Here is a 27,550-nt window from a genome sequence, read left to right on the forward strand (position 1 = left end):
AACATAAACATCATTGTCTTATGATAAATTTAAAGGTTTACTTTAAAAGACGCTGATGAAATTAAGTAACTTATTTATTGTTCTAACTGTAGAGTTATCTAGACTGAAATATATGTTTAGTAAATTTGTACATGAAAACCTTTACTACTTTATTGTCGATTAATGCTTCTTACTTGTCCATAATCTTTATAACACAAATTAGCTTCTTTAACACTTGCATGTACTGTTTTAGTTTAATAATCTGATATGTTCTTATGAATTACCCGGTTAATACCACATTTTAATATTTCCTAGATATAAAATACCAGTTATGCAAAGTTTCTAGCATAGAGCATTTTTTTGTGGGGCAATCCGCCACAAGTCGGCCCACGCTGAGTGGGGCAGCTCCCGGCAAAACGCCTCGGTGCCCCTATAACTTTTGAAAACTTGATTACAATCTGATATAACTTTTGAATGCGTCGGAACGCCACCTTCCCAATCCCAAAAATGATTGACCTGGTTCTTGCATATTGTACAACTTATAATACGTAACTATAAGCTGAAATAAATGTTGAAATAGTACTTGATGCATACTTTGCCTCATATAAAATGTGTTACCAACAGTGCCATTACGATTGGAGGCAAATGTAATGCATTGTTAAATCCATATTGCTGTAGAAACTTAATGAGTACCCAATTGCCCTTTGGGTGCCATTGAGTTAGTTAGTAGATTTACAATGTAGCAGCCCCGGAACCAATTCTCTGGTAGCATTTCGGGAGAAAGCGTTATTGGTTGTTTCTCCGCCCATGGTGCTAACTTTTTGATTGACTCTACCTGCAGTCGGGATAATTTGTCAGCTAAAACGTTTTCCAACCCCGGTATGTGGGCTGCTTTAATCTGAAAGTTGCCTTTCATTGATTTAACGACTAACGTACGTCTTTAGACATTTTGGAATTCAAGGTGCTGACTAGGGCTTTGTTATCTGTGTGTATTGTGATCCTGTGTTGGCAAAACAATTACCTCACACATGAAAGGCAGCATTTATTGGATACAGTTCTTTCAAAGTAATACCTACATGTACTGTAGTCCATTCTACGGGCCACTTTCCAAAGAACCAATTCTTTTAGAAAATCGCACCATACCCTAGTGAGCCTGAAAGCTTCAAAAATGGCCAAACTTGCACGACACCCCATTGGTAAGGTTATATCGTAAAAAATTGCCCTTCCCATTTGGAACAAAGCAGATGATGATCTTCCGGATGGACTGGTATTATTTTGAATGCCGACTGAATGTCAACTTTTGATAGTATGCAACCCGGACCTAGTTTGATTATATAAATGGAAACTGCACTGTCAGTTGTAGCGTATTCTATTTACTGTTGCATAGCAAGCTGGTATCCCATCGTTTACTGACTCATTTGCTGGATGTGATAAATGATGGGAAATTTGCCTGGCTGTTTTGGGAACCAGACTAATCGGGGTAACGCAAAAATTTGGGACCAGCATTTCTGTTAATTTGTTTTTCGATTCCGAGTTTTTGAGATACAACTTGTGGATTTTCAAGAGCTGAACGGAGATCATTCGTACCTTTTGAGTACCCACCTCTATCCTACGTTGCTCTAAATTGTATCATTGTTAATTGCATTGTTTTGTCTGTAAAGTATGTAGTTTATCTTTTGTTTGGTTGCTACTGTATTTCGTAAGCGCTTTGTATCGCTTTTGTAAAAAGCGCTATATAAGTAAGGTTATTATTATTATTATTAAATGCGCCCGCAGATGTTCTGCAATTAGCGCTGGTCATTTGTGATTGCGGTAACACACGTGGAATCTTTGAAGTATGACTAGTTGTAACTCCTTCTGTTCCTTGCTCTATGACCATACAAAATGCACCGAGTTGGGAATTGCCTATAATTGATTGAAAGATTGATTATATAAACTCAAACTGAAGTATTGTTTACCTACAGTTGAGCATAAGTCGTTCTCTTTTAGTAGGGGAGAGTGTTACATGACACTTATTGCTTATTGACTGTTAGTTATTGATTACTTAAATCTGGTTAATCATTACCTGCTGATACTATGCCTTGCAATCCGCGCGATCAGCGCCACATAAACGCTGGTGCATTTAACACTTGATCACATCTGCTGTGTGTGAAACAGAATCGCATGTGAACACAGATGGAGCTGGTTTGGCCACGCTAGCGCCCTCTGTTGTTGGAATACAGCAGGGTTGTTGTTAGCTGTTCCGACCTACATGTACCGTCGTAACGTTGTTGTTGGCTGTTCCCACCTACATGTACCGTCGGAACAGGTATTGTTTTCGTCGAGATTTTTATTAGAAGTTCCAACCTACCGTCGGAACAGGTATTGTTTTCGTCGAGATTTTTACATGTAGCTGTTCCAATCTAGTCAGAACAGCTATTGTTTTCGTCGAGATTTTTATTATTTTTATTATTATTATTATTATTATTACATGTAGCTGTTCCGACCTACCGTCTGAACAGGTATTGTTTTGTCGAGATTTTTAATATTTTTATTATTATTAGCTGTTCCGATCCAGTCGGAACAGCTATTGTTTTCGTCGAGATTTTTATAACTTCAAAAGAGTGAAATCAAAAACCAAATTGAAGCTTAGAATATAAGCTTTACTCTAAATGTAAACAACATTAAAAATATTAATTAATTAGCCACGTAATCTTCATTTGAGTATAACTGGATGCAGTCACTTCCATGTTATTGTTAAATATTCTCTTTGGTAAATGCCATACAGTATGTACCTATCATGAGTTGTGACTTCTTGAGAGGAGTCTACTCAAGTCTCCTTTTCTTGTTTTTCTACCTACGTTCAGGACCATAGCGCAGTCTCTTTTTATTCGTTTCCTAACCGAGTTCTGGACCAATATACTTTGTACACGAAGGTTTAGGGTTTTCGTTTAACGAACGTGCTTATATAAATAGGGGTTTTTGACGACGACGACATACCATGGTGTCCACAGAATTACACTAAACTTAAACAGTTTGAAGATAATGACAGTTGAAAGCTTCCCTTAAAATATTACCTGCGTTGTCCGGGACGAACGTGCGTAATTTAAATGTGGGTTTTTGACGACGACAACGCCGTCGTTAAAAACCCCTAAAGGCATCTAATACTACATTTCAACCCTACTTAATAGTTATAGGCGTAAGCAGTTCATATTTACTGAAAATGTTCGCAAAATCATGAAACGAGAATTATTTCGCCAGATCATAATCCCCTCTGTTGATACAAATACATGTAAACCCTCGGATTATGCATTGGCCTTTATAGCCTAGTGGTTATCAGTCACGCTTACAACTCTGATACCTGTGAATTCGAATCTCCGTGCGATAACAACATTTTTATCCCCCAAAACTAAAATAAATATTTCTTTTTGTAATATATAAGTTAGATTTTTATCTTTATATCAATAGTGTTGCCTTTTCCTTTTCTCACTTGTTAGCCCAACATAACCTGTGTGCATGCATGACACGATGATGTTTGAAAAACACAGTAAGCGGAAAATGGTGATCATAAGCGCAGAGTTTGGTGGTTAAGAGTTCTGTGAAATCAAATCGTACTAGATCAAACATCAAACCACCGACCCCCAAAAATGTTAAAAATCGTAATTAATTAACCACGTGACCCATATTTGCATATTTAATTGGGAAATCTTTGTAGCACCATATCTCAAGAAGTACACTGCCGTTTTTTAGACTGTTTGTTGTTAAAGACTCCCTGGGGATTGGAGATTAATTTTGAAAAACCGTGACCTCAAGTTGACCTCTACTTCCGGGTCAACCGGAAGTGGGACCATATCTCAAGTACTGTACAACCGATTTTCAAACTTTTTTCAGTTTTAGACCCCTAAGGCGTTAAAATAAACTTTGAAAAACCGTGACCTCAAGTTGACCTCTACTTCCGGGTCAACCGGAAGAGGGACCATATCTCAAGAAGTACACGGCCGATTTTTAGACTGTTGGTAGTTATAGACTCCTTGGGGATTGGAGATAAATTGCAAAAAACCTTGACCTCAACTTGACCTCTACTTCTGGGTCAACCCAAAGTGGGACAATATCGATTTTCAAACTTTTTTCAGTTAGAGACTCCTTTGGCATTGGAGATTAGCCTACAGTTACTGTTACCCCATGTCGACCTCTACTTCCGGGTCAACCGGAAGTGGCACCATAACTCAAGACACTATTCAACATGTTCAAACTTGTTTTCAGTTATAGACTCCTTGGTAATTTTAGCACATAATCCAAGCAAAAGAACACGGAACAGCTTTGTGTTTGTTCACAAACACCTAATGTCTAGTTGTTCTTTGTTTCTCGCCAAAACCCCATTGCATTTGTACACGTTTTTTCTTTAAGCCTAATCTCCTAAACCATAATACGAAAGAGTGAGTTTATTATACCAAATTGAAGCTTAGAACATAAGCTTTACTCTAAATGTAAACAAAATTAAAAATCTTAATTAATTAGCAACGTAATCTTCATTTGAATATAAGTGGATGCAGTCACTTCCATGTTATTGTTAAATATTCTCTTTGGTAAATGCCATACAGTATGTACCTATTGTTACGTGCGCCTAATTCATAACAATGTCAAAAAGGAACTAAGGCACGACAGAGACATTTGACATGGAAGAGTGAAACCTAACCAGCGATTATATTCACGATGATAATTTATTTTATACTCAAACAACAATATTTAAAGCAATAGAACAATTAATAATGTACATGGCAGATTTAATACAATTCAAATAAAAGACCCTAAGATTATAGCTACCGGAAGTTTGATGACTGGGTTTGATGTGCTGGTTACACGGTGTCTCTTCTATATTGACGTCTGGCACTAGATTGGTACATCTGGGGAGAGCCTCAGACCTGGCATGGGTTTAGGCCATCTAGAAAGAGCCTCAAAACCGGGCGTGGGTTTTAGGCCATCTAGGAAGAGCCTCAAAACCAGGCGTGGGTTTTAGGCCATCGGAGCGCAAGAACCGGGTGGTTCAAACCATCAACTTGAAGGAGAAAGAGCACAGTTTTGACTGACTGTCTCTGTGCAAGAACCGGTTGGTTCAAGCCATCAACTTGAAGGAGAAAGAGCACAGTTGTGACTGACTGTCTCTATAACTGGAATATGGCTGAAACACCAATACTGGACAATGGTGTGGCCGACGGTTGGAGTGGTGACACCCATCAATGTTTGAGTTGGGCAGAGCCCCTGGCTGACTCAGTGGTGGCGGAGTGACGAGTGTAACCCAGCAAGAGGCATAGCCAGTATTTTATAGGCTAGAAACATCACACAATGCAGTGGGCAATTATACTAAACATTGTGTCCACTGCACATTACATGTAACAATAAGTTTGGAGTGTCAACACATTAAGGACACAATGTTACATTATGACCGTTGCATAACATCTAACAATACACATTGTGAAACAGACTGACCTGTTTTGCCAAATACCACAGATGTTCTTAAAGACCAACAAATATGTCATAACAAAAGGAACAGGATAAGGGGGAGAGAAAGCCCATCTGTAGCACTATCATGAGTTGTGACGTCTTGAGATGAGTCTACGCGTTTGAATATAACTGGATGCAGTCACTTCCATGTTATTGTTAAACATTCTCTATGGTAAATGTAATTCAGTATGTACCTATCATGAGTTGTGACTTCTTGAGAGGAGTCTACTCAAGTCTCTTTTTCTTGTTTCTGGACCACAGCGCAGTCTCTGTTTCTTCGTTTCCTAACCGAGTTCTGGACCCATATGCTTTGTACACGAAGGTTTAGGGTTTTCGTTTTACGAACGTGTGTAAAAATAGGGGTTTGTGACGATGCCGACACACCATCGTGTCCACAGATTTACACTAAACTTAAACAGTTTGAAGATAATGACAGTTGAAAGCTTCCCTTAAAATATTACTTGCTGTGGTGTTGTAGTTTTTGAGAAATTAGTGAAAAAAATGTCAACGTATACAATGTATATCCTCCTCTTACCAGTTTTCACGGTATTATGCCTTTTTCGTTGAATTGGGAAAAAAATAATGACACCATAATATGGCATCATTATTTTATATCAACCGATGTCCTCATTATTTTCATTTGTTAATATGAAGTATTCAAACATACATTAAAACTTGATGGACATTGAAATGTTCACACCACACACCGATCTTCGATGACTTCAACTGACCCCATTTGTTTTGAGTTTTTCCTGTTTTCATGGCAAACAAGGAAGTATGGTGTACCAGTGAAGCCATACATGGAAGAAACATCTGCTGTGACTACAAGTGTTCTTTGAGACTCTGTGTATGACTCTGTAGCCATCAGTTGTCTTCATGTAACCTAAGCTTAATTCCTAATAAAATTTGTTTTTAAATTCTTAATTCATTAACCACGTGACCCTCATTTGCATATTTAATTGGGAAATCTTTGAAACACCATATCTCAAGAAGTACAGGGCCAATTTTTAACTTGTTTGTAGTTTAAGACTCCTTTGGGATAGGAGAACAATTTGAAAAAACCGTGACCTCAATTTGACCTCTACCTCCGGGTCAACCGGAAGTTGGACCATATCTCCAGAACTACTCAACCGATTTTCTAATTGTTTTCAGTTACAAACTCCTAAGACATTAATATTGACTGTGAAAACCCGTGACCCCATGTTGACCTCTACTTCCGGGTCAATCGGAAGTGGGACCATATCTCCAGAACTACTCAACCGATTTTCACATTTTTTTCAGTTACAAACTCCTAAGACAATAATATTGACTGTGAAAACTCGTGACCCCATGTTTGCCACTACTTCGGGGTGAACCGGAAGTGGGACCATACAGTATCTCCAGAACTACTCAACCGAGTTTCTAATTGTTTTCAGTTACAAACTCCTAAGACATTAATATTGACTGTGAAAAACCGTGACCTCGTGTTGACCCCTACTTCGGGGTCAACTGGAAGTGGGACCATATCTCAAGAACTAGTAAACATTTTTCAAAACTTTTTTCAGAGTATAACTCCTTGGTCATTGAAGCACATTATCAAAGCAAAACAACACGGAACAGCTTTTTGTTTGTTCACAAACACCTAATGTCTAGTTTTGTTGTTGTTTTTTGCAAAGCTCAAGTTTACACATACATGCAACAATACAACATACAAGCACAAATTACATACCAAGGAAAAACAAAGAGGGGGGAAAACAGACAATCCGGTAACCTGGCATCTTATTTAAAAAAGGTCATTTCTAAGAGTAGTCCACTTATTATCAAAATTGTACAGGTTGTTATTGTCCAAAGCTATTTTTTTCTCCAATGTGTAGTGAAACTTAACTAAGTTCAAAAAGGAGGTCATATTAGGTTTCTTGTTCTTGGACCTACAATTGTAGATAGCTTTCTTCGCCAAAAAAAACCCATAAATTTTCCAACAGTACCTCAGAGTTATGTACATCAATGCCAAAAAGGATAGATTTATACTCCAATTGGATGGCAACGTGACATATTTTCTCCCACCAGTTCTCTGCATTCGTCCAGAAAGTCTTAACAGAAGTGCAATCATAAAACATATGCCTCATTATTTCAGGGTGAGTTTCACAAAAAGAACACTTATCATTAGAAATAGTCCTCATCTTGCAAAGCCTACTATTAGTCATCAAACAATTAACATTGATTTTGTATTGAACAATCCTTGTTCTGACCTGGACACAGGCCTTCAATGGCAAAGAGTAAATTCCACTTCACTCATCTATACTATAATAGCGCTTAAATCGCATGGGCGCCGCCATTGTTGTTTTGGACACCGCCATTGTTGTTTTGAGCACCACCATGTTGTTTTCACGTCAAGTGGTGCCCGCACCCTGCTAAAATGATGCGTCCTGGGGTAAATTTCGGGGTACCTGTGGATTGGGGGCATGTGTTGTTTGTGATGTCACAGTCAAAGCTCGAGTGTGTAGTAACTTCAGGATTCAGGGCAGGCGTCCTTTGTGACGTCACAGTCCGAGCGAGCGTCTAGTAACTTCGCGCGTACATGCAGTCAAGAACAATGCATGGGATCGAGGCACGACGACAGGACGAAGGCTGGTGGGGGTTATTAGAGCACGACGTGGGACAGGGGGAAGGAAGGGGCATGCAGTGTGGTACGTCTGTTGGAAGGGGGCGGGGAACGGCAAAAAATGAAGGGAACAAATTAAAAGGGCTGGAGAAATAATATGGAAAGGGGAAAAAGAAAAAGGGATTAATGATGACATTGGTCAGGGACAAAATAAACTGGACGGAGAAGAAAAATATACGAAACAGAGAACCACCTGACTGGCGGGACCCGCGCGGAATGGGGAAAGTTATGGGCCTGCAAAAAGTGCAATTCACGGGCGGGATGACAGGAAGGAGGCACGGGTTAGATTTGGGAAGGGGACAGGAGGAAAGGGCACAAAGTGGTACGTCAGTGGTGGAACGGGGGACGGGGGAACGGCAAACATAAAATTACGGGGGAAAATGAACAGGGCTGGGGTATGGATTGAAAAAGAAAAGGGACTATCATGATATGGGACATGGGACAGGAAAATATTAAACTGAATGGGGGGGGGGGAATCAATCCCTTGAAAAGGGAAAGAACCACAAACGGGACCCGCGCTAAACTGGAAAATAGGAGTTATGGGCAAACAGTGGCAAGCAAAGAACAATGCCAATGCATGGGATCGCGGGGACGGGAGGCATGGAGGCGTGGGTTAGACATGGGACGGGATAAGGAAAGGGCACACGGTTGGACAGGGAGTTGGGGAAAAAATTAACGGGGCTGGGGAGGGGGAAAAAAGAAAAGGGACTTGAAAACGATACAGGACAGGTAAATAATAAACTGAACGGGAACAAAATCAACAAAACAGGATATAAACGGGACTGGGAAAGAACCACTATCCGGACCCGCTGGAAACTGGAAAATATGGATGGGATCGACAAATGATGCCGAAACGGAAAAAAGACAGACAAGTACACAATTTCACAAAGCACTAAGATTCGTCTTAACTTTGGATGGGTGGTTTGCCACAGTGATTTGTATTGTAACCCTGCCCAGCCACTTAAACCCTCCCCTGTACACAACGCTACACTTTATTAGCATTTTATGTACGTAGAGCTTTCTAGCGGGATTGCCGCGCTTCCGCAGCATCCCGCTAGTCATCATCAATGTTAAAAACTTCAGTATATTTCTTCTGGGAAGTGGGTACTTCCCTAAATCTGTGAATAAATATCTGGTAAATCATCTTGGTTGAAAAAGTGTCAATATGAGTCTCTCCATTATTCTCCAGGCCATTCAATATCAAAAGTTTTTCAGCGGAAAACCGCTTAGAGCCAAGGCACATAGCTTTTGATTTACTCACATTTAGTTTCAATTCTGAGATCATGGTAAATTTACTCATGAGGGCAAAAAAAAATTCAGCTGAGATCTCATCTTGGACTATACACAGGTACTATCATCTGCGTATTGGATAATCTTAACTTCAGCATCCTCTACAAAAATACCTTTAATATCCGGATCATTTCTTATAGCACATGACAACAGTTCAATGGCCAATATAAATAAGTACGGACTCAGTGGGTCACTCTGTCTCACCCCTCTTCCAACTGAAAAGTAACTTGAGGATTGACCATTGTTCATTACACAACTACTTATATTTGAGTAAAGAGATTTGACATTTCTAACAAAATCTGTGCTAAAATTCATGCACTCCAAAACTTTAAATAAACATTTCCATTCTAACAAGTCAAAGGCTTTTTTCGAAGTCAAGGAAAATCATCAAACCTGGAATATCCTTACTTTTAGTATAATTCATAACATCCTGGATGGTTCTAATAGATTCACCAATGAATCGACCCTTCACAAAACCACATTGGTCATTGTGAATTAGATTTGGGACAACCTTATTAATTTTAGAAGCTAACACTTTAGAGGCAACTTTATATACTACATTTAACAAGGAAATTGGCCTCCAGTTTTTTAATTTACTTCTGTCTTTACCCTCTTTTTCAATCAATGTGATAACTGCCTGTCTCTGCGAAGACGACATGCTTCCATTTGTGAGACCAATATTTAAAACATCAACAAGAAAATTACCAATGACATTCCAAAATATCAAGTACCACTCTGAGGACAGCCTATCATTACCAGGGCATTTTCTTCAAAGCATCGTAACACTCGACATTGGTAAGGTGTCCATCACAAAGCAGCATATCGTCCTCAATGAACACAGGAATCTTATTGTCTTGAAAGAAAACAACGTTCTCAATATCAGTATTACAATCAAGATTGGACTCATAGAGCTTATGATAAAAGTCCTTTTGTTCAGTAAGGACATCGTTGGGATTAATAATTTCCCGACCCTCATCTGTGATAAGCTTTTTACAATGCTTCCGTCTGCTGTTCCTTTTTTCCAGACCAAGAAAATATTTGTTACTTTTCTCCCCCTTCTCAGACCATCTTAATTGTGAGCGAATAACAATACCCTCAATTAATTTAGCGTCAATCTTCTCTAATGCATCTTTGATGACCTGATTCTCCTCCAAAATATTCTCATTGTGTTCGTGAGCAAGAGAAGCCTCTAATTGATCTAATTTATTTGTAAGATCAGCAATTCTATATCTTTCTTCAGCCGAGATTTCTCCTTAGCAAACTTCATTGCACTTTCTCTGACCTTAAATTTAATCCACTCCCATTTCACTTGCTGATCCATAATGGATGGGTCACCTAACCAAACTTGAAGATTACTATTCATCTCCTGCAAAAAATTTTCGTCTTCTAAAAAAGAGGTATTAAACTTCCAATGGCCAGGGCCTCTATTAGGCTCTTTATACAGTTGAAAGGTAATAACAATTGCAGAATGGTCTGTCCTAATACATGTACCTGGGCGGATGTCCGTGTTCCTGACATTCTCAATAAGATTATTACTTATCATGAAATAGACCAGCCTACATTGAACAAGAGGACTAGTCTGACTCCATGTAAATCTACATGTACACTCACTAGAGTTCTTCAAACGCCATATGTCAACCAAATCATAATTCTCGCCATATGTCAACCAAATCATAATTCTCGCCATACAGTATGTCAACCAAATCATAATTCTCTGTAAGATTCTTGATTTTATCCGCAACACTCTTTTTTGTTTTAGCAATACCACCTTTTTTATCGATAACTGAATCCAGAACACAGTTAAAATCGCCCCCTACGATAATCCTTTCCTTTGTCTCAAAATCTTTTTCACAAAATAAACCATTCAGCTTATCATAAAAACTAAACTGCATGTTCTCAATGTTAGGGGCATAAATGTGACCCACTCTGTGAAAATGAGTCACATGTCGCCCAATGCAATATTAAGTTATGGACAGTTTAATGTGGAAAATGTTTTTTTAAAAATTAAAAAAAAAACTGTTTTTCTTTTCTTTTTAAGATCTTTAGTTGCATGGTTAACCTATAGAACACTTACTTTTAGGCAATAAAGCTATGAATACAACAATTGTGTGATCATACTTATGTCTAATTTGTACCCTTTTGCACACAATGGTAGTTTAAAATATCATTTTACTTGTAATTCGTTTTTCAGCAACGCGATACACCCCAAAGCTTAGACACATACCAAATTACTGCTGCTGATGTGTTCTTTCCAGCCATGCATACACTATAACTCAATTCCTGAAATTGCCTACATTTGACTCATTTTCACAGAGCGGGTCACAAATATTCGCATAGCCTTGACTCAAGGCTGTTGGCGTAGTGTGCCCCGGCCCGGCGCGATTCGGCAGTCTGCACGCTGTGCATACACGAACAATGTACATGTATACAGTACATTGTATGTGCAGTACATTGTACAGTGAGAACAGTATAGCGAAGTCGTGAGTACGGTCGTGTCTTTCTACTTTCAACCTCGCACACGTGGCTCAAACAACAGCCTTGATGGGTCTGTAACAGCTTTATCGGAATTTTAATTTTGGTTTTTACCCATACACCGATGTGTGTTAGCACTGTATACTCAGTACTTTCCCGAGTCCTGTGAAAAAATATCACAGGCATGTTACTCGGGTGGGATTCGAACCCACGACCCTTACAATTCTAGAGCAGTGTCTTACCAACTAGACTACCGAGGTTGCCGGCAGCTAGAGGCAGTTCGAATCCTATGTTTTGGCAGCGGGTACCGCAACGATATAATAGATGTTAAATTTGCATCGGGGATAAAGAATATTAATTTTGGTTTTTACCCATACACCGATGTGTGTTAGCACTGTATACTCAGTACTTTCCCGAGTCCTGTGAAAAAATATCACAGGCATGTTACTCGGGTGGGATTCGAACCCACGACCCTTACAATTCTAGAGCAGTGTCTTACCAACTAGACTACCGAGGTTGCCGGCAGCTAGAGGCAGTTCGAATCCTATGTTTTGGCAGCGGGTACCGCAACGATATAATAGATGTTAAATTTGCATCGGGGATAAAGAATATTAATTTTGGTTTTTACCCATACACCGATGTGTGTTAGCACTGTATACTCAGTACTTTCCCGAGTCCTGTGAAAAAATATCACAGGCATGTTACTCGGGTGGGATTCGAACCCACGACCCTTACAATTCTAGAGCAGTGTCTTACCAACTAGACTACCGAGGTTGCCGGCAGCTAGAGGCAGTTCGAATCCTATGTTTTGGCAGCGGGTACCGCAACGATATAATAGATGTTAAATTTGCATCGGGGATAAAGAATATTAATTTTGGTTTTTACCCATACACCGATGTGTGTTAGCACTGTATACTCAGTGCTTTCCCGAGTCCTGTGAAAAAATATCACAGGCATGTTACTCGGGTGGGATTCGAACCCACGACCCTTACAATTCTAGAGCAGTGTCTTACCAACTAGACTACCGAGGTTGCCGGCAGCTAGAGGCAGTTCGAATCCTATGTTTTGGCAGCGGGTACCGCAACGATATAATAGATGTTAAATTTGCATCGGGGATAAAGAATATTAATTTTGGTTTTTACCCATACACCGATGTGTGTTAGCACTGTATACTCAGTACTTTCCCGAGTCCTGTGAAAAAATATCACAGGCATGTTACTCGGGTGGGATTCGAACCCACGACCCTTACAATTCTAGAGCAGTGTCTTACCAACTAGACTACCGAGGTTGCCGGCAGCTAGAGGCAGTTCGAATCCTATGTTTTGGCAGCGGGTACCGCAACGATATAATAGATGTTAAATTTGCATCGGGGATAAAGAATATTAATTTTGGTTTTTACCCATACACCGATGTGTGTTAGCACTGTATACTCAGTACTTTCCCGAGTCCTGTGAAAAAATATCACAGGCATGTTACTCGGGTGGGATTCGAACCCACGACCCTTACAATTCTAGAGCAGTGTCTTACCAACTAGACTACCGAGGTTGCCGGCAGCTAGAGGCAGTTCGAATCCTATGTTTTGGCAGCGGGTACCGCAACGATATAATAGATGTTAAATTTGCATCGGGGATAAAGAATATTAATTTTGGTTTTTTTTTACCCATACACCGATGTGTGTTAGCACTGTATACTCAGTACTTTCCCGAGTCCTGTGAAAAAATATCACAGGCATGTTACTCGGGTGGGATTCGAACCCACGACCCTTACAATTCTAGAGCAGTGTCTTACCAACTAGACTACCGAGGTTGCCGGCAGCTAGAGGCAGTTCGAATCCTATGTTTTGGCAGCGGGTACCGCAACGATATAATAGATGTTAAATTTGCATCGGGGATAAAGAATATTAATTTTGGTTTTTACCCATACACCGATGTGTGTTAGCACTGTATACTCAGTACTTTCCCGAGTCCTGTGAAAAAATATCACAGGCATGTTACTCGGGTGGGATTCGAACCCACGACCCTTACAATTCTAGAGCAGTGTCTTACCAACTAGACTACCGAGGTTGCCGGCAGCTAGAGGCAGTTCGAATCCTATGTTTTGGCAGCGGGTACCGCAACGATATAATAGATGTTAAATTTGCATCGGGGATAAAGAATATTAATTTTGGTTTTTACCCATACACCGATGTGTGTTAGCACTGTATACTCAGTACTTTCCCGAGTCCTGTGAAAAAATATCACAGGCATGTTACTCGGGTGGGATTCGAACCCACGACCCTTACAATTCTAGAGCAGTGTCTTACCAACTAGACTACCGAGGTTGCCGGCAGCTAGAGGCAGTTCGAATCCTATGTTTTGGCAGCGGGTACCGCAACGATATAATAGATGTTAAATTTGCATCGGGGATAAAGAATATTAATTTTGGTTTTTACCCATACACCGATGTGTGTTAGCACTGTATACTCAGTACTTTCCCGAGTCCTGTGAAAAAATATCACAGGCATGTTACTCGGGTGGGATTCGAACCCACGACCCTTACAATTCTAGAGCAGTGTCTTACCAACTAGACTACCGAGGTTGCCGGCAGCTAGAGGCAGTTCGAATCCTATGTTTTGGCAGCGGGTACCGCAACGATATAATAGATGTTAAATTTGCATCGGGGATAAAGAATATTAATTTTGGTTTTTACCCATACACCGATGTGTGTTAGCACTGTATACTCAGTACTTTCCCGAGTCCTGTGAAAAAATATCACAGGCATGTTACTCGGGTGGGATTCGAACCCACGACCCTTACAATTCTAGAGCAGTGTCTTACCAACTAGACTACCGAGGTTGCCGGCAGCTAGAGGCAGTTCGAATCCTATGTTTTGGCAGCGGGTACCGCAACGATATAATAGATGTTAAATTTGCATCGGGGATAAAGAATATTAATTTTGGTTTTTACCCATACACCGATGTGTGTTAGCACTGTATACTCAGTACTTTCCCGAGTCCTGTGAAAAAATATCACAGGCATGTTACTCGGGTGGGATTCGAACCCACGACCCTTACAATTCTAGAGCAGTGTCTTACCAACTAGACTACCGAGGTTGCCGGCAGCTAGAGGCAGTTCGAATCCTATGTTTTGGCAGCGGGTACCGCAACGATATAATAGATGTTAAATTTGCATCGGGGATAAAGAATATTAATTTTGGTTTTTACCCATACACCGATGTGTGTTAGCACTGTATACTCAGTACTTTCCCGAGTCCTGTGAAAAAATATCACAGGCATGTTACTCGGGTGGGATTCGAACCCACGACCCTTACAATTCTAGAGCAGTGTCTTACCAACTAGACTACCGAGGTTGCCGGCAGCTAGAGGCAGTTCGAATCCTATGTTTTGGCAGCGGGTACCGCAACGATATAATAGATGTTAAATTTGCATCGGGGATAAAGAATATTAATTTTGGTTTTTACCCATACACCAATGTGTGTTAGCACTGTATACTCAGTACTTTCCCGAGTCCTGTGAAAAAATATCACAGGCATGTTACTCGGGTGGGATTCGAACCCACGACCCTTACAATTCTAGAGCAGTGTCTTACCAACTAGACTACCGAGGTTGCCGGCAGCTAGAGGCAGTTCGAATCCTATGTTTTGGCAGCGGGTACCGCAACGATATAATAGATGTTAAATTTGCATCGGGGATAAAGAATATTAATTTTGGTTTTTACCCATACACCGATGTGTGTTAGCACTGTATACTCAGTACTTTCCCGAGTCCTGTGAAAAAATATCACAGGCATGTTACTCGGGTGGGATTCGAACCCACGACCCTTACAATTCTAGAGCAGTGTCTTACCAACTAGACTACCGAGGTTGCCGGCAGCTAGAGGCAGTTCGAATCCTATGTTTTGGCAGCGGGTACCGCAACGATATAATAGATGTTAAATTTGCATCGGGGATAAAGAATATTAATTTTGGTTTTTACCCATACACCGATGTGTGTTAGCACTGTATACTCAGTACTTTCCCGAGTCCTGTGAAAAAATATCACAGGCATGTTACTCGGGTGGGATTCGAACCCACGACCCTTACAATTCTAGAGCAGTGTCTTACCAACTAGACTACCGAGGTTGCCGGCAGCTAGAGGCAGTTCGAATCCTATGTTTTGGCAGCGGGTACCGCAACGATATAATAGATGTTAAATTTGCATCGGAATTCCGATAAAAGGGCGTGCATGATCTGGGCATGTCATTCTAAACATTGGCCAATCACAAGCGCGATTGAGAATGACGTATTACTGCTAGCAATCATGCCACGTCCATGTGTGTATGTTTGTGTGTGTAACGCCGTACGCTAGCTGTATGGACATGAGCGTGGTGTCACTATGATGTATAATGGGTCTGAATGCGCTGCCGGACGGTACAGGGGCTACCGATGTGAGCCGGACAAGCCTCGCTCGGTCGGTACGGTGTCAAAAAACTTCAAAGTGAGGAGGGGTTCCTTGGCCCCGTTGTCTTGCGTTTCATTATAACACGAGGACTAGCATCAGTACAATGTAGCTGGTAGATTTGTCCCTGAATGGGAAGCTGCTTTACTATAAGTGTAACGTTGTAGTGTAGTAGTATGGCAAGAGTTAGTTTATGAAATTGATCTTTACTTGTAGTTGTTGTTCAGCCACACGCCATCTTCTACCGTCTGGTATGTTTTTGACCAACACATAATTTATTTTCGATCCCCAACTTTGATTTACTGCGAGAAACGTAACGCGTAATATGTGTAGACAAAATAAACAGCTGGGTTTCTTATCTCATCTGGTCTGAAATGGGGAAAACAGAATCTTATTAAATGTAAGTGCTTCAAGGGGATGGGGTATGCCCAACATAACTCTAACCAAGTAGCCATTGCCGGAAATCCATGACACCTTGATACTTTTTGAACTTTTTTCAAACACACTTCACACACTGTATGGTCCCATTTTCTTCCTTCTTATTTCTAAATCCATGATTGGTGCATTAAACTTGGTTGTTTTATCTTGTTGAAAGCTTCTGCAGTTGTGCCACGATGTAGGCTTACACAACTTTGTTTTAGGGTAGGGATTTCTTCCTCTCGCCCGCCGCCATTGCATTTTTTTGCACAGCAGCCAAGGCTTGTTGTTTACGTCGGAGCACGTGCGTGTGCTTGCAGAACGTTGTGATTGACATCGCAGCAAGAGTTTATAGGTCAACCAACAACCAATGAGAACGGGTTGTTAGTAAACATTACCATAATGAGCTCCGCCCTAAATTTTGGCAGTTACAAAACCATCAAGGCGCTACTTAGAAAGTGCTCATGATGTACCATACGTGTACCATACAGATGGTACATGTAATGTACATACATGCAGTAGGTATGTGTGTGTACATACGCTGTACACGTATTAGTATTATGCACTGTGTTATGTATGGGGTGCGCTGGCGGAACTCAGTGACGGGGACTGGGATTTTGCAGGTCGCGGCTGGCTGTAGCGCCTTGATCAAGGCTAATATTCGCAAGGATAAAACTCAAATCACTCTTCATAAAACCAATAATCGAAATTCTACCAAAATCATCTCTAAAAATCTTGTCCACATCAATGTTGTTCCCATTCTGGCAACACAACAACTATTGTTTGAGCCATGAGGGAAAAAAAATGTAAATGTTACCACCCCACCTGTGTTGCCATTGCACTTCGACTTCTTTAGTGCTATGGGTTTCTTGGAGCAAAATTAAATCTGCTTTGGATTTACGACACCAATTGAAAATACTCCTACGTTTTCTGAAGTTCCCTAAGCCTCTCACATTAAGAGACAAGATGTTTAAATCATCCGCAGGCATGGAACATAATTTAAGAAAATACCTGAAGGACCACAATTCATGGGGCCTCTAAACTCATAACAATAAACACCTGGGTCAGGTACTACCGGTTTGGTTTGACTCGCAGTGTAACTAATCAATGCCGCAGCAGTACTTAATAACAGTTGATAAATAGGCTCCCCAAATAGTGGTCTCTAGTGGACACATTTGCATAATAACAAAAACAGGAAAACATTTAGAGACTACGTAGGTACATGAAATAAATACAATTTTGAGCAAGGCAGTTGCGAACACACAAAAACACATCAAAAAAACACTAACGAGAAGGGGTACATCCCCAAGGGCAACAAACAAACAAGTCCATGTAGTTAACGGGGCTAGGGTGGATGACAGCAGTGATCTGCATAAGGAAAAAGCATGTATCCACCAAAATTAAGTCCCGTCAAAGTTGGCTCAGCTGAAGGGGTTGACTGAAAATCCTGAATAAGCTCTTTGCAATCTGAGAATTCCCTGTCACTATCCTCTGGTACATGTTATGCCCCATATCACTGGGTTGTTACGGGAGATCTATTTGACAAATCATCCAACTTCCATTTCAGCTCATCCAAATTCTCCTTACTTGCCGACTGTGCTTGTTTCGACTGTAGATCTTCAACTGTTTTATTCATCATATCCATCCCTTCATCCATTTCACATACTTTTTTTTCAGCACAGCATACTCTCCCTCAAATGAAGAAATTCTCTGTTCTACTCTATTCAGACAAGAGACCACAGATTCTAATATCTTGGTAATATTGTCAAGCTTTTTGTGAAAGGATTGGTCGCCATTTTGTAACGCACATTTTTCTTCAATGGGAGTAGCGGCGGTGGTAGTGGCCGTTACAGTATTACAGTAGTCTACAGCAGGTTGTTTTGCCAGGTTCCACGCTAAGCGCTACCTTAATTAATGGTTCAATATGGATGCATTTTGTAGAACGTTTGTTCTGTATTCTCAGTAATAACATGCTGTATGTATAAAAAGACAGCTGAACATTATGATTGTCAGTTCTCATTCGGATTCTGAAGTTGTCGGACCTTTGTCCGGTACTAAACTAGTCTTGGTTCCAAGACCATTGGTGTTGCGCGGGCACACACAACCAACGTTCCGATAATGCACGGCAAAAACTGTTCACGCTTGTTATGAACGAACGCTAGCGGGCGCTCTGTTTCTCTGATTTACGGATCTCACCATGTCCTGTGCTCACCATGGTCTTGGATATTTGCAAATTGAAGGCGTGGCCAGACTATGTAAATTACTTTTAATGTATGCAATATTCATATCACGTGACGAATTGAAGATGACTATTCAAACTAGATCGAGTCAAAGGTCAATATGATCGGCGGTCTATTTTTAATAATCTTTGCTCAAAGAGTGATTCCGTGGTCATTATAGGCCTATTAAAAGGAAAACAGTGCTATTTAAGTATAGGTACTTATTCAGATTATGGATACGTGACGATTTGAAATCGTAAATAATGGTCAAAAATCGAACGTAAAATTAGCATTCAGAGAGTCCGTGTATCGGACGCTGTATGGCCCCAGGGCGTGGAGCAATCGGAACGTGAAATAAGCCTTGTGGAGTATCACGTACCGCCCATGCCGTGTCTCGTGGGGGTTGGAGGTGTTAAATCCCAGGCGCTATGAACTCCCAGCTTGCGGGTGTCGAATCCGTTGTTTCTTATGATCGCAACGTTCCAATATGCTCCATTTTGTTTCATGGCCCCCTAATTTCTTTTTGTTATGAGTTTTCAGGTAATTTTGATGATGTCAAAACGTAGGAATATCGCATTTTGTTATATTGACAGTGTTATTGTGTGAGTAGCTTCAAAAAAATATGAGAATTTTTAATAAAAGGTTTAAATAAAAATAATGCTAAAACAAAATTCCCTCAAAGCATAATTTTGTCAAACAAAGTATTATTTTTTAATTCTGTGAATGAAGAATTATTTTTGAGGTAATGATTAAACTGGGCAACTAGTGGAATTTAATGACCCAACTATTCGCCTCAAATAACTGGGAGTTGAATAGCAGTAGTCGCCGCTGGACAAGCAATCAAAATTCGAAATTTCTCATGAGTTATTCCAAAAGATATTGTTACGACTACATCTACATTCCAAAAAATGTTATATGGTTACGTTCCAAGCTACGCAGCTACTCGGCTACGTTTACGTTCCAAGATACGCTTAGGTCTACGTTCCTTCAAGTTACACTATAATATCAAAAGGTACGCTTTCAAGCCCGAGTCAAGCTATGCCTACGTTCAAAGACACGCAGCTGCGTTTATGTTCCAAGATGCTACGCTTCAGTCCAAGATATGCTTACATTCCAAAAGATGTCAACGTTCCAAGCTACACAGCTACTCAGCTGCGCTTACAGATCTGCTTACGTTCCTTCAAGTTACGCTATAATATCAAAAGGTACGCTTTCAATCCCATGTCAAGTTACGCTTACGTTCCAAGATACGCAGCTACGAATTACGTTCCAAGATATGCTTACGCTCCACCAAAACATACTGTTACGTTCCAAGCTACGCAGCTACTCAGCTACGCTTATACACTCCAAGAAACTATAAGGTTACGCTACAATATCAAAAAGTACGCTTTCAATCCCGAGTCAAGCTACGCTTACGTTCCAAGATATGCAGCTACGGTTACGTTTCAAAATACGTTCTCACAAAGACGCTTTTGAATCCCTCAAGATTTCCTTCCCCCAAGATTAAAAAACTTTCACTGTGAATAACACTACAGGGCCCACCAGTTATTTGGCAGAAAATACTGTACAAAATTTCTTTACTATCCAAAAATTTACTTGGGCACTACAAAATTTCAAATTTAATTAAAAATTGGCTGGCAACCAGTTTCTGCTAAGCAATACTATTTTGTGCTAACTATAAGCAAATTGTTTAGCCAATACAGGCTTCATCAGTGTGGGCCCTGGCACGTCGGGAGCATATGCCACGATCGCATTTCAAGCTGCATATCATGGCAATGCAGTAGTCTGGATCTGGACATTATACATAGAAATGTTTGTGCTGGTACCACAAACCTTTCTTTATCGTATTTCCACCATGTGTCAAAGTTCCAAATCCTACTGATCTGGACATTATTATACTCTGATAAAAACATATATACCCACACACAGAGTAAAGCAAAAGTCATGCAACGGAATTACTGCATGCATTGTACACTACATGCACAACACTGATGAATTATTCATGAGCCAACCGCAACGCAGCCTCTGATTGGCTCCACCGGAAAGTCGGGGGAGATTTGCCGAAAAAAAATAAAAAAGTTAAGACCCATCGTTGCAAATATTCAAGACCATGGTGAGATCTGAATCAGAGAAACAGAGCGCCCGCTAGCGTTCGTTCATTACAAGCGTGGACAGTTTTTGCCGTGCATAATCGGAACGTTGGTTGTGTGTGACCGCGCAACACCAATGGTCTTGGAACCAAGACTAGTACTAAACCAGTTGAACCACAATATTCTGTCCGTGTCTATGTTGCGTCATTCTACACAACAATATGAACTCATTTCACCCCACCATAAAGCTCACTACCGAATACTCTGTCACAAGTGTGAATTTTTTAGATGTAACCATATCCAAATCCCCTAATGGCATTGTCACGGATGTACATGTACATGAATGCAGTAAACCCACAGACACCCACCAGTACCTTCTCTCCAACAGTTGCCACCCTAGTCACTGTAAGAAGGCAATCGCCTATACCGAGGTCAAAATTCCAGTTGAACCTAGTTAACTGGGGTCAACTGGTTCAACTGGATAGTGACCAAACTCGTCCATTTTCCATATTAACCAACTGGTTTGGACTAGGTTTAACTGTGTTCAACAAGGTTGAAATTATAAACCAGTTGGTCTCTGTCCATTTTCCATATTAAACCAACTGGTTTTAACTGTGTTTAACTAGTTTATCAACTGGTTTCAACTAGTTCCAGTTAAACCCAGTTTAACTAGGTTCAACTGGAATTTCGACCTGGGTAGTCAGGCCTTACATCTACGTATCAGGTGAATCTGTTCCACATATACACTGTAAAAGAGGCGCTCATCAGAGCTTATGAAACACCTTGTTTTTAGGGGTCACAGCGAACGCAGGGTCCAACTTGCTATCAACTTTCCTTGCCATACACTGTACTCTGTTGACTAACACAGGAGCAAATAAACGTTCCTACCAATACAGTTGCCACCTTCCACCCCAAATTACCTAAACTTTCCTCAATCCTCAATAATAACATGACTATCCTTAACTCCTCCACCAGGTTACACTCAGCAATTCCCGAGGTCCCCATGGTTGCATTATTCCGCCCTAAAAACCAACGTACCGCAGGGCTAAACTTCCCCCAGATACAGTCCAAACAGAACCCTCAACAGAAAAACTGGGCTGTCACAATCGTACCCAAACATGCCTCTACATTTCGTCAGCGTTTTCACGAAGTAGCACATGCTGCTATACCAGCAAAAAATAACAATCAGAGAAAACGGCTTCTGAAGTTGAACACTTTTTAGAAACCCGCTTTCCTTCTATTTGGCACACGCCAACAGTTAACAAAGGTTTCAGCGCCATACATTTCCATCGGTGATGCTCGGATAGCTCCCTCGCTGAAAGCTCGGAACTTAGGGGTTATTTTTTATTCATCGATGACACTTCAGCCACACATCAACAACAATGTTCGTCTGTCATCATATCACATCAGGAATATAGATAAAATTCGCAAGTACATGTACTTGGACAAAAGTGCCACTGAAAAGGTCATTCATGCATTACTTCTCGTCTTGACAACGGCAATGCTCTTCTCTATAGTCTTCAACATCTCCAAAATACTCATGCCCGCATTGTGACACTGTCTAGAAAATCCTGTTCTATCACCCCCATTCTGAAACAACTTCACTGGCTCCCGATTTCTCAACGAATGACCTTCAAGCTGATGCTCATTGTCCACAAAGCGCTCAATGTGCACTATATATTTGAACTGCTTCAAGTTTATACTCCATCAAGGAATCTTCGATCAAGTTCCATGCATCTCCTCATTGAACCCGAGTCTTGACACTCATGGGGTGACAGGTCTTTTTCTTCAGCTGCCCCACGCATCTGGAACTCTCTACCACTTAATCTTAGATCTTGTCTTTGTACCACAAAATTTAAATCTCTTCTCAAAACTTATCTTATGTCTCAGGTTTTCAAGGATTAATTTTGTTGTGTCTGTTTTTCTTGTTTTTGTTTTGTTTTTTTGTTTTACTGCGTCTTGAACACCAAGCAGGGTGGATACGTGCGCATTACAAGTCTTATTATCATTATTATTATTCAAAACTTTGAGGTATATTTCCATTTAATTTTCTCAATGTAGATAGTAGATGACTTGAACTTAAAAACTAATCTGATTTTGAGTCATTTGCATAATTAATTATGAAACTAGACACGAGAGAAGATGCGTGCTACTTTGTGAAACCCAAAAAATGTGTAATATGTCTTTTTGCGTTTTCACAAAGTTGCACTCGCCTATGCTACAACACAGCATTTTGTGTTACTTTATGAAACTAGGAAGCTATGACTTTTGGTATGGTATGACACTGCTCTAGAATTGCAAAGGTCTCTTGCGTGTTTTCGAATCCCACCCAAGTAATATGACTGTGATTTTTTCACAGAACTTAATGGGTAAGTACTGAGTATACAGTGCTAACACACATTGGTGTTTATGGGTAATAAAAAAATATATATTCTTTATCTCGATGCAAATTTAACATCTATTACATGTTCAATTTAACATCTATACCACCCGTGTAATATGCCTGTGATATTTCTTCACGGTACTTGGGGAAAGTACTGAGTATACAGTGCTAACACACATCGGTATATGGGTAAAAAAAACTAAATTAATAATACATGTTTGTTATTCCTTTACAGAGAAGACTACCGCGCCATGAGACATACCGTTATCGACATGATTCTTGCTACTGAAATGACTAAACACTTTGAACATCTGTCTAAATTTGTCAACTGTACCAGCAAACCTGTTGTTAGGGACAGTGAGGATACGTTATCAATGGTAAGTAATGACTACCTACATGTATGAAGTCAGTGCAATTAGTTGGTGATTTATTAATTTACTAGCTGGAAACTTGTGCTGCAGCGAGTCCTGCTAAAGTTCCATGCTGTGGCCGATTTCATAAAGCACTAAGATTGGTGTATCAGTCTTAATTGCTAAGCAAAGTGTAGCAACAAATCCATCCTACATGTACATGTACGTTAAGATGAACCTACTTTAAGATGAAATGTACCCCTCCATTTTTTCCTTATTAATTGTCAGTCCCGTCCTTTTTTTACAATTTTCTTTTTATCAGTCTAGTATCTTGTATTTTTGGTTATATCACTGTTCAGGTTTTCTGTTTAAATGGTTCAAATTTTTTTCCGTTTGTAGTTTTTAACAGTGTAAACATACCAATTTAAGTCTACGACATCTTAATAATAAACCTTACTGAACTAAATGAATTGAATTGAATTGAATCCATGTTTCCCAGTTGTGCAAAGTTCCCGCAAGTGGTTCTTTCCCCTACCTGTTAATATCCTGTTTGGTTTAGTTTTTTTCCCATTTAGTTTATTATTTTCCTGTCCCATATCATTTATTAGTCCTGTTTCATTTTGTTGTTTTTCCCATTCAGTTTTATTTTATTTTCCTCTGCGTATCATATATGGTGGATCTTTTTTTTCTTTTTTCGTTCTCGTATTATTTCTCCAGCCCCGTTAATATTTTTCCTGTCCTGTTCAATCTAGTGCATATTCTTTGTCGGTCCCATCAATGTTTTCAAGTTTCGCGCGGGTCCAGCTAGTGGTTCTTCCCCTGACCCATTTATACCCTCCCTCGCCTCCTCATCCCACATGCTCCAACCCGCTTTCTTTGCTTGATGTGTGCGCATGCACGGCCCAAAGCAACGGTGAATTGCATTTTGCTTTGCTTGCACAATGAAAACAGCGCAAACAAAATACAACTATTTTTTTATTTTTTTCCCATAACTCGGTCAATTTTGGACGAATTTTCTTCAAAAATAAATGTCAAGTTGAAGTCAGTTATTTTCTTCTGTCTAAAACTTTCACACAGACATAAAGACACGATTCGGCTACATGTATTTATAAGGATATTGTTTATTATTGAGTTCTTCAACCTCTTCATTGTCTTTTGTTTGTGATGAAATTTCCCTCTCGGAAAATAGAACAGAAAATAGTAGCAGACAGAATAAATTTTCCAAAGCGAATCTTTTCTAACTTTCCAACTCTTAAAATCTCTAAGGGCATATTCACACAAGTAGCTAACTTCGCTGCTACATGTAACTGTGCTGCTAAATATTCCCAGTGGGGGTTCGCATGACAAGACAAATTTTATACTTTCAATTTACTCTTACATGTATCTTCATCCATGTACAGCGTAGTTGTTCTATTTTTATAGAGAACTACATTTCTTGTTATAGTTATAGACTCCTTGGGCATTGGAGATTAGCCTTACATGTATGTAACTGTGACCCCAAGTTGGTGTATACAAAAGACAATCATCTGCCAACAATCTTGATCAGGGTTCAGAATGCTTGTGCTAGACTGATATGTAATTCCTCTAGATACTCTTGATGTAGTCCATTGTTAAATGAATTACACTGGTTTCCGGTTCGACAAAGAATAGCATTTAAAGTTCTTTTATTAACTTATAAAGCCATTCATGGTTTAACTCCAACATACATTCAAGAACTCATAACCATAAATTCCTCTCTCAGTCTCAATCAACCTACCGTCTCAGGAGTTCTCAAGATCCCACATTGTTATCTCACCCATCTAGGAAATCTAGGCCTACATTAGGTGATCGGGCATTTCTATACGCCGCTCCAAATCTTTGGAATAATCTCCCACCTTGCATAAGACAGTCTTCTTTACTTAATGTATTTAAATCTAAGTTAGAAACCCATTGTTAACTTCACTCATTTAATTCATTCTTGCTCTGTTTGTGTATTTGGGTTATTTTCATATTTATTTTCTGCATTTTTTGTATTCCATGTAATGCGTAGTAGAGTATATTTATATAGGTATCTGCGCAATATAAATGTCCGTATTATTATTATTATTATTATTAGTTTGCTAGGGAGGTCAGTTATGTATGCCAAAAACATAAGCGGTCCGAGGACAGTCCCATTAGGTACCCCGAGGTGAATTTCTTTCCTTGCTTTGTTCTTGTTGTGTTTATTGTTCAGTGCTTTGATCTGTGCTAAAGGCGTTATATAAATACCTATATTATTATTATTATTATTATTTCATTTTATCACAGCATGCAAAAGAAAGATGTCATATTCCTTTGTGCCGGTAACTCCTCGAGTCGGGCTACGTCCCGTAGCCTTAGATCTCAAGAGTCTTTCTCAGGATCCTCGCTGTTCCCAAAAGCGCTGCCTTCTGTAACAGATCTACCCTCACATTTGTCCCTATTTCATCTAGATGTTTCCCCAGTGCTTTGGGAATGGTGCCAAGTGCTCCAACCACCACGGGGACTACTTTTACCTTTACCTGCCAAATCTTACGAAGTTCCCTAGCCAGGTCCTGGTACTTCTCAATCTTTTCCATCTCCTTCGAAGCTACCCTATTATTATTATTATTATTATTATTATTATTATTATTATTATTATTATTATTGTTATTGTTATTGTTATTGTTATTGTTATTGTTATTGTTATTGTTATTGTTATTGTTATTGTTATTGTTAATGTTAATGTTAATGTTATTGTTATTGTTATTGTTATTGTTATTGTTATTGTTATTGTTATTGTTATTGTTATTGTTATTGTTATTGTTATTGTTATTGTTATTGTTATTGTTATTGTTATTGTTATTGTTATTGTTATTGTTATTGTTATTGTTATTGTTATTGTTATTGTTATTGTTATTGTTATTGTTATTGTTATTGTTATTGTTATTGTTATTGTTATTGTTATTGTCGTCGTCGTCGTCGTCGTCGTCGTCGTCGTCCGAGTACCTCATGCTACTCGGCGGTCCCGGCGGATATGATGGTGGCGGCCCTCCCTTGTCTAGACAATGAGCTGCGCACTGTCCTGGATCAGTTCACAAGGGTCTCAACCCTAGCGACTTCGGCCCGTAGGGTGAACGTCGTGGATGTTCTGTTCCTCCAGCCCGTAGGAGCACGCAAGCGGCTCGATGCGCTCCCCCTTATGGGGCGGGATCTTTTGGCAGGGCAGTTCCAAGAATCTATGGAGACCATGGCCAGCACCTTAAGGCCGAAGACAAGATTAACCTCAAGAAACCACAGGCCTCCTCACCAGCGGCGAAGAAACACAAACAGGCCTCGTTTTTATTCCCCCCCCCCCTTTCCTGTCTCCAGGCGACCTCCCACTGACGGAAAACGCCTTCAGGATTTTTGGGGGTCCTGGGCTCAGGTCACGTCCAACAGGTGGGTCCTTGAGACTATCGAGTTCATCGAGGACATCCCCCCCCCCCGACCCCCCGCGGACCGAGTAATGAACTTGCGTCAGTGCGTGGCCCTTTTCCTTCGGGCTACGGTGGCGCCGGCGGTGGCTTGGCTCAGATTACTGGGCCTCATGGCCCAGATTACTGGGCCTCATGGCCAGCATGGTAGATCTGATGGATTTTTGCACACTGAGGATGAGGCCTAGCCAGCTCCATGTCCTCTCCTACTTCCGGCCCAGCTGTCATTCGATCCACCTCCCGTTGCCTACCACGCCTTGGCCGACCCCCCAGCTTCGTTGGTGGGTGGAAGACGCCAACCTCACGCGTGGTCGAATGTTCCGCCCACCCCGGCCGTCCGT

At 40.3% G+C, this 27,550-nt stretch overlaps 1 protein-coding gene across 4 annotated transcripts in view; it reads left to right on the forward strand.

Annotated features, from left to right (window-relative positions):
- LOC139941977 (high affinity cAMP-specific and IBMX-insensitive 3',5'-cyclic phosphodiesterase 8B-like) overlaps nucleotides 1–27,550 on the forward strand; it is a 232,362-nt gene that overhangs the window by 172,387 nt on the left and 32,425 nt on the right. For all 4 annotated transcript variants that reach the window (XM_071938629.1, XM_071938628.1, XM_071938630.1 and 1 more), the window contains one exon: nucleotides 23,643–23,784. In XM_071938629.1, coding sequence (XP_071794730.1) covers nucleotides 23,643–23,784 — 142 coding nt within the window. The remainder of the gene's footprint in view (nucleotides 1–23,642; nucleotides 23,785–27,550) is intronic.

This window comes from Asterias amurensis, chromosome 9 (assembly GCF_032118995.1).
Source record: "Asterias amurensis chromosome 9, ASM3211899v1".
Classification (NCBI taxonomy): Eukaryota; Metazoa; Echinodermata; class Asteroidea; order Forcipulatida; family Asteriidae; genus Asterias; species Asterias amurensis.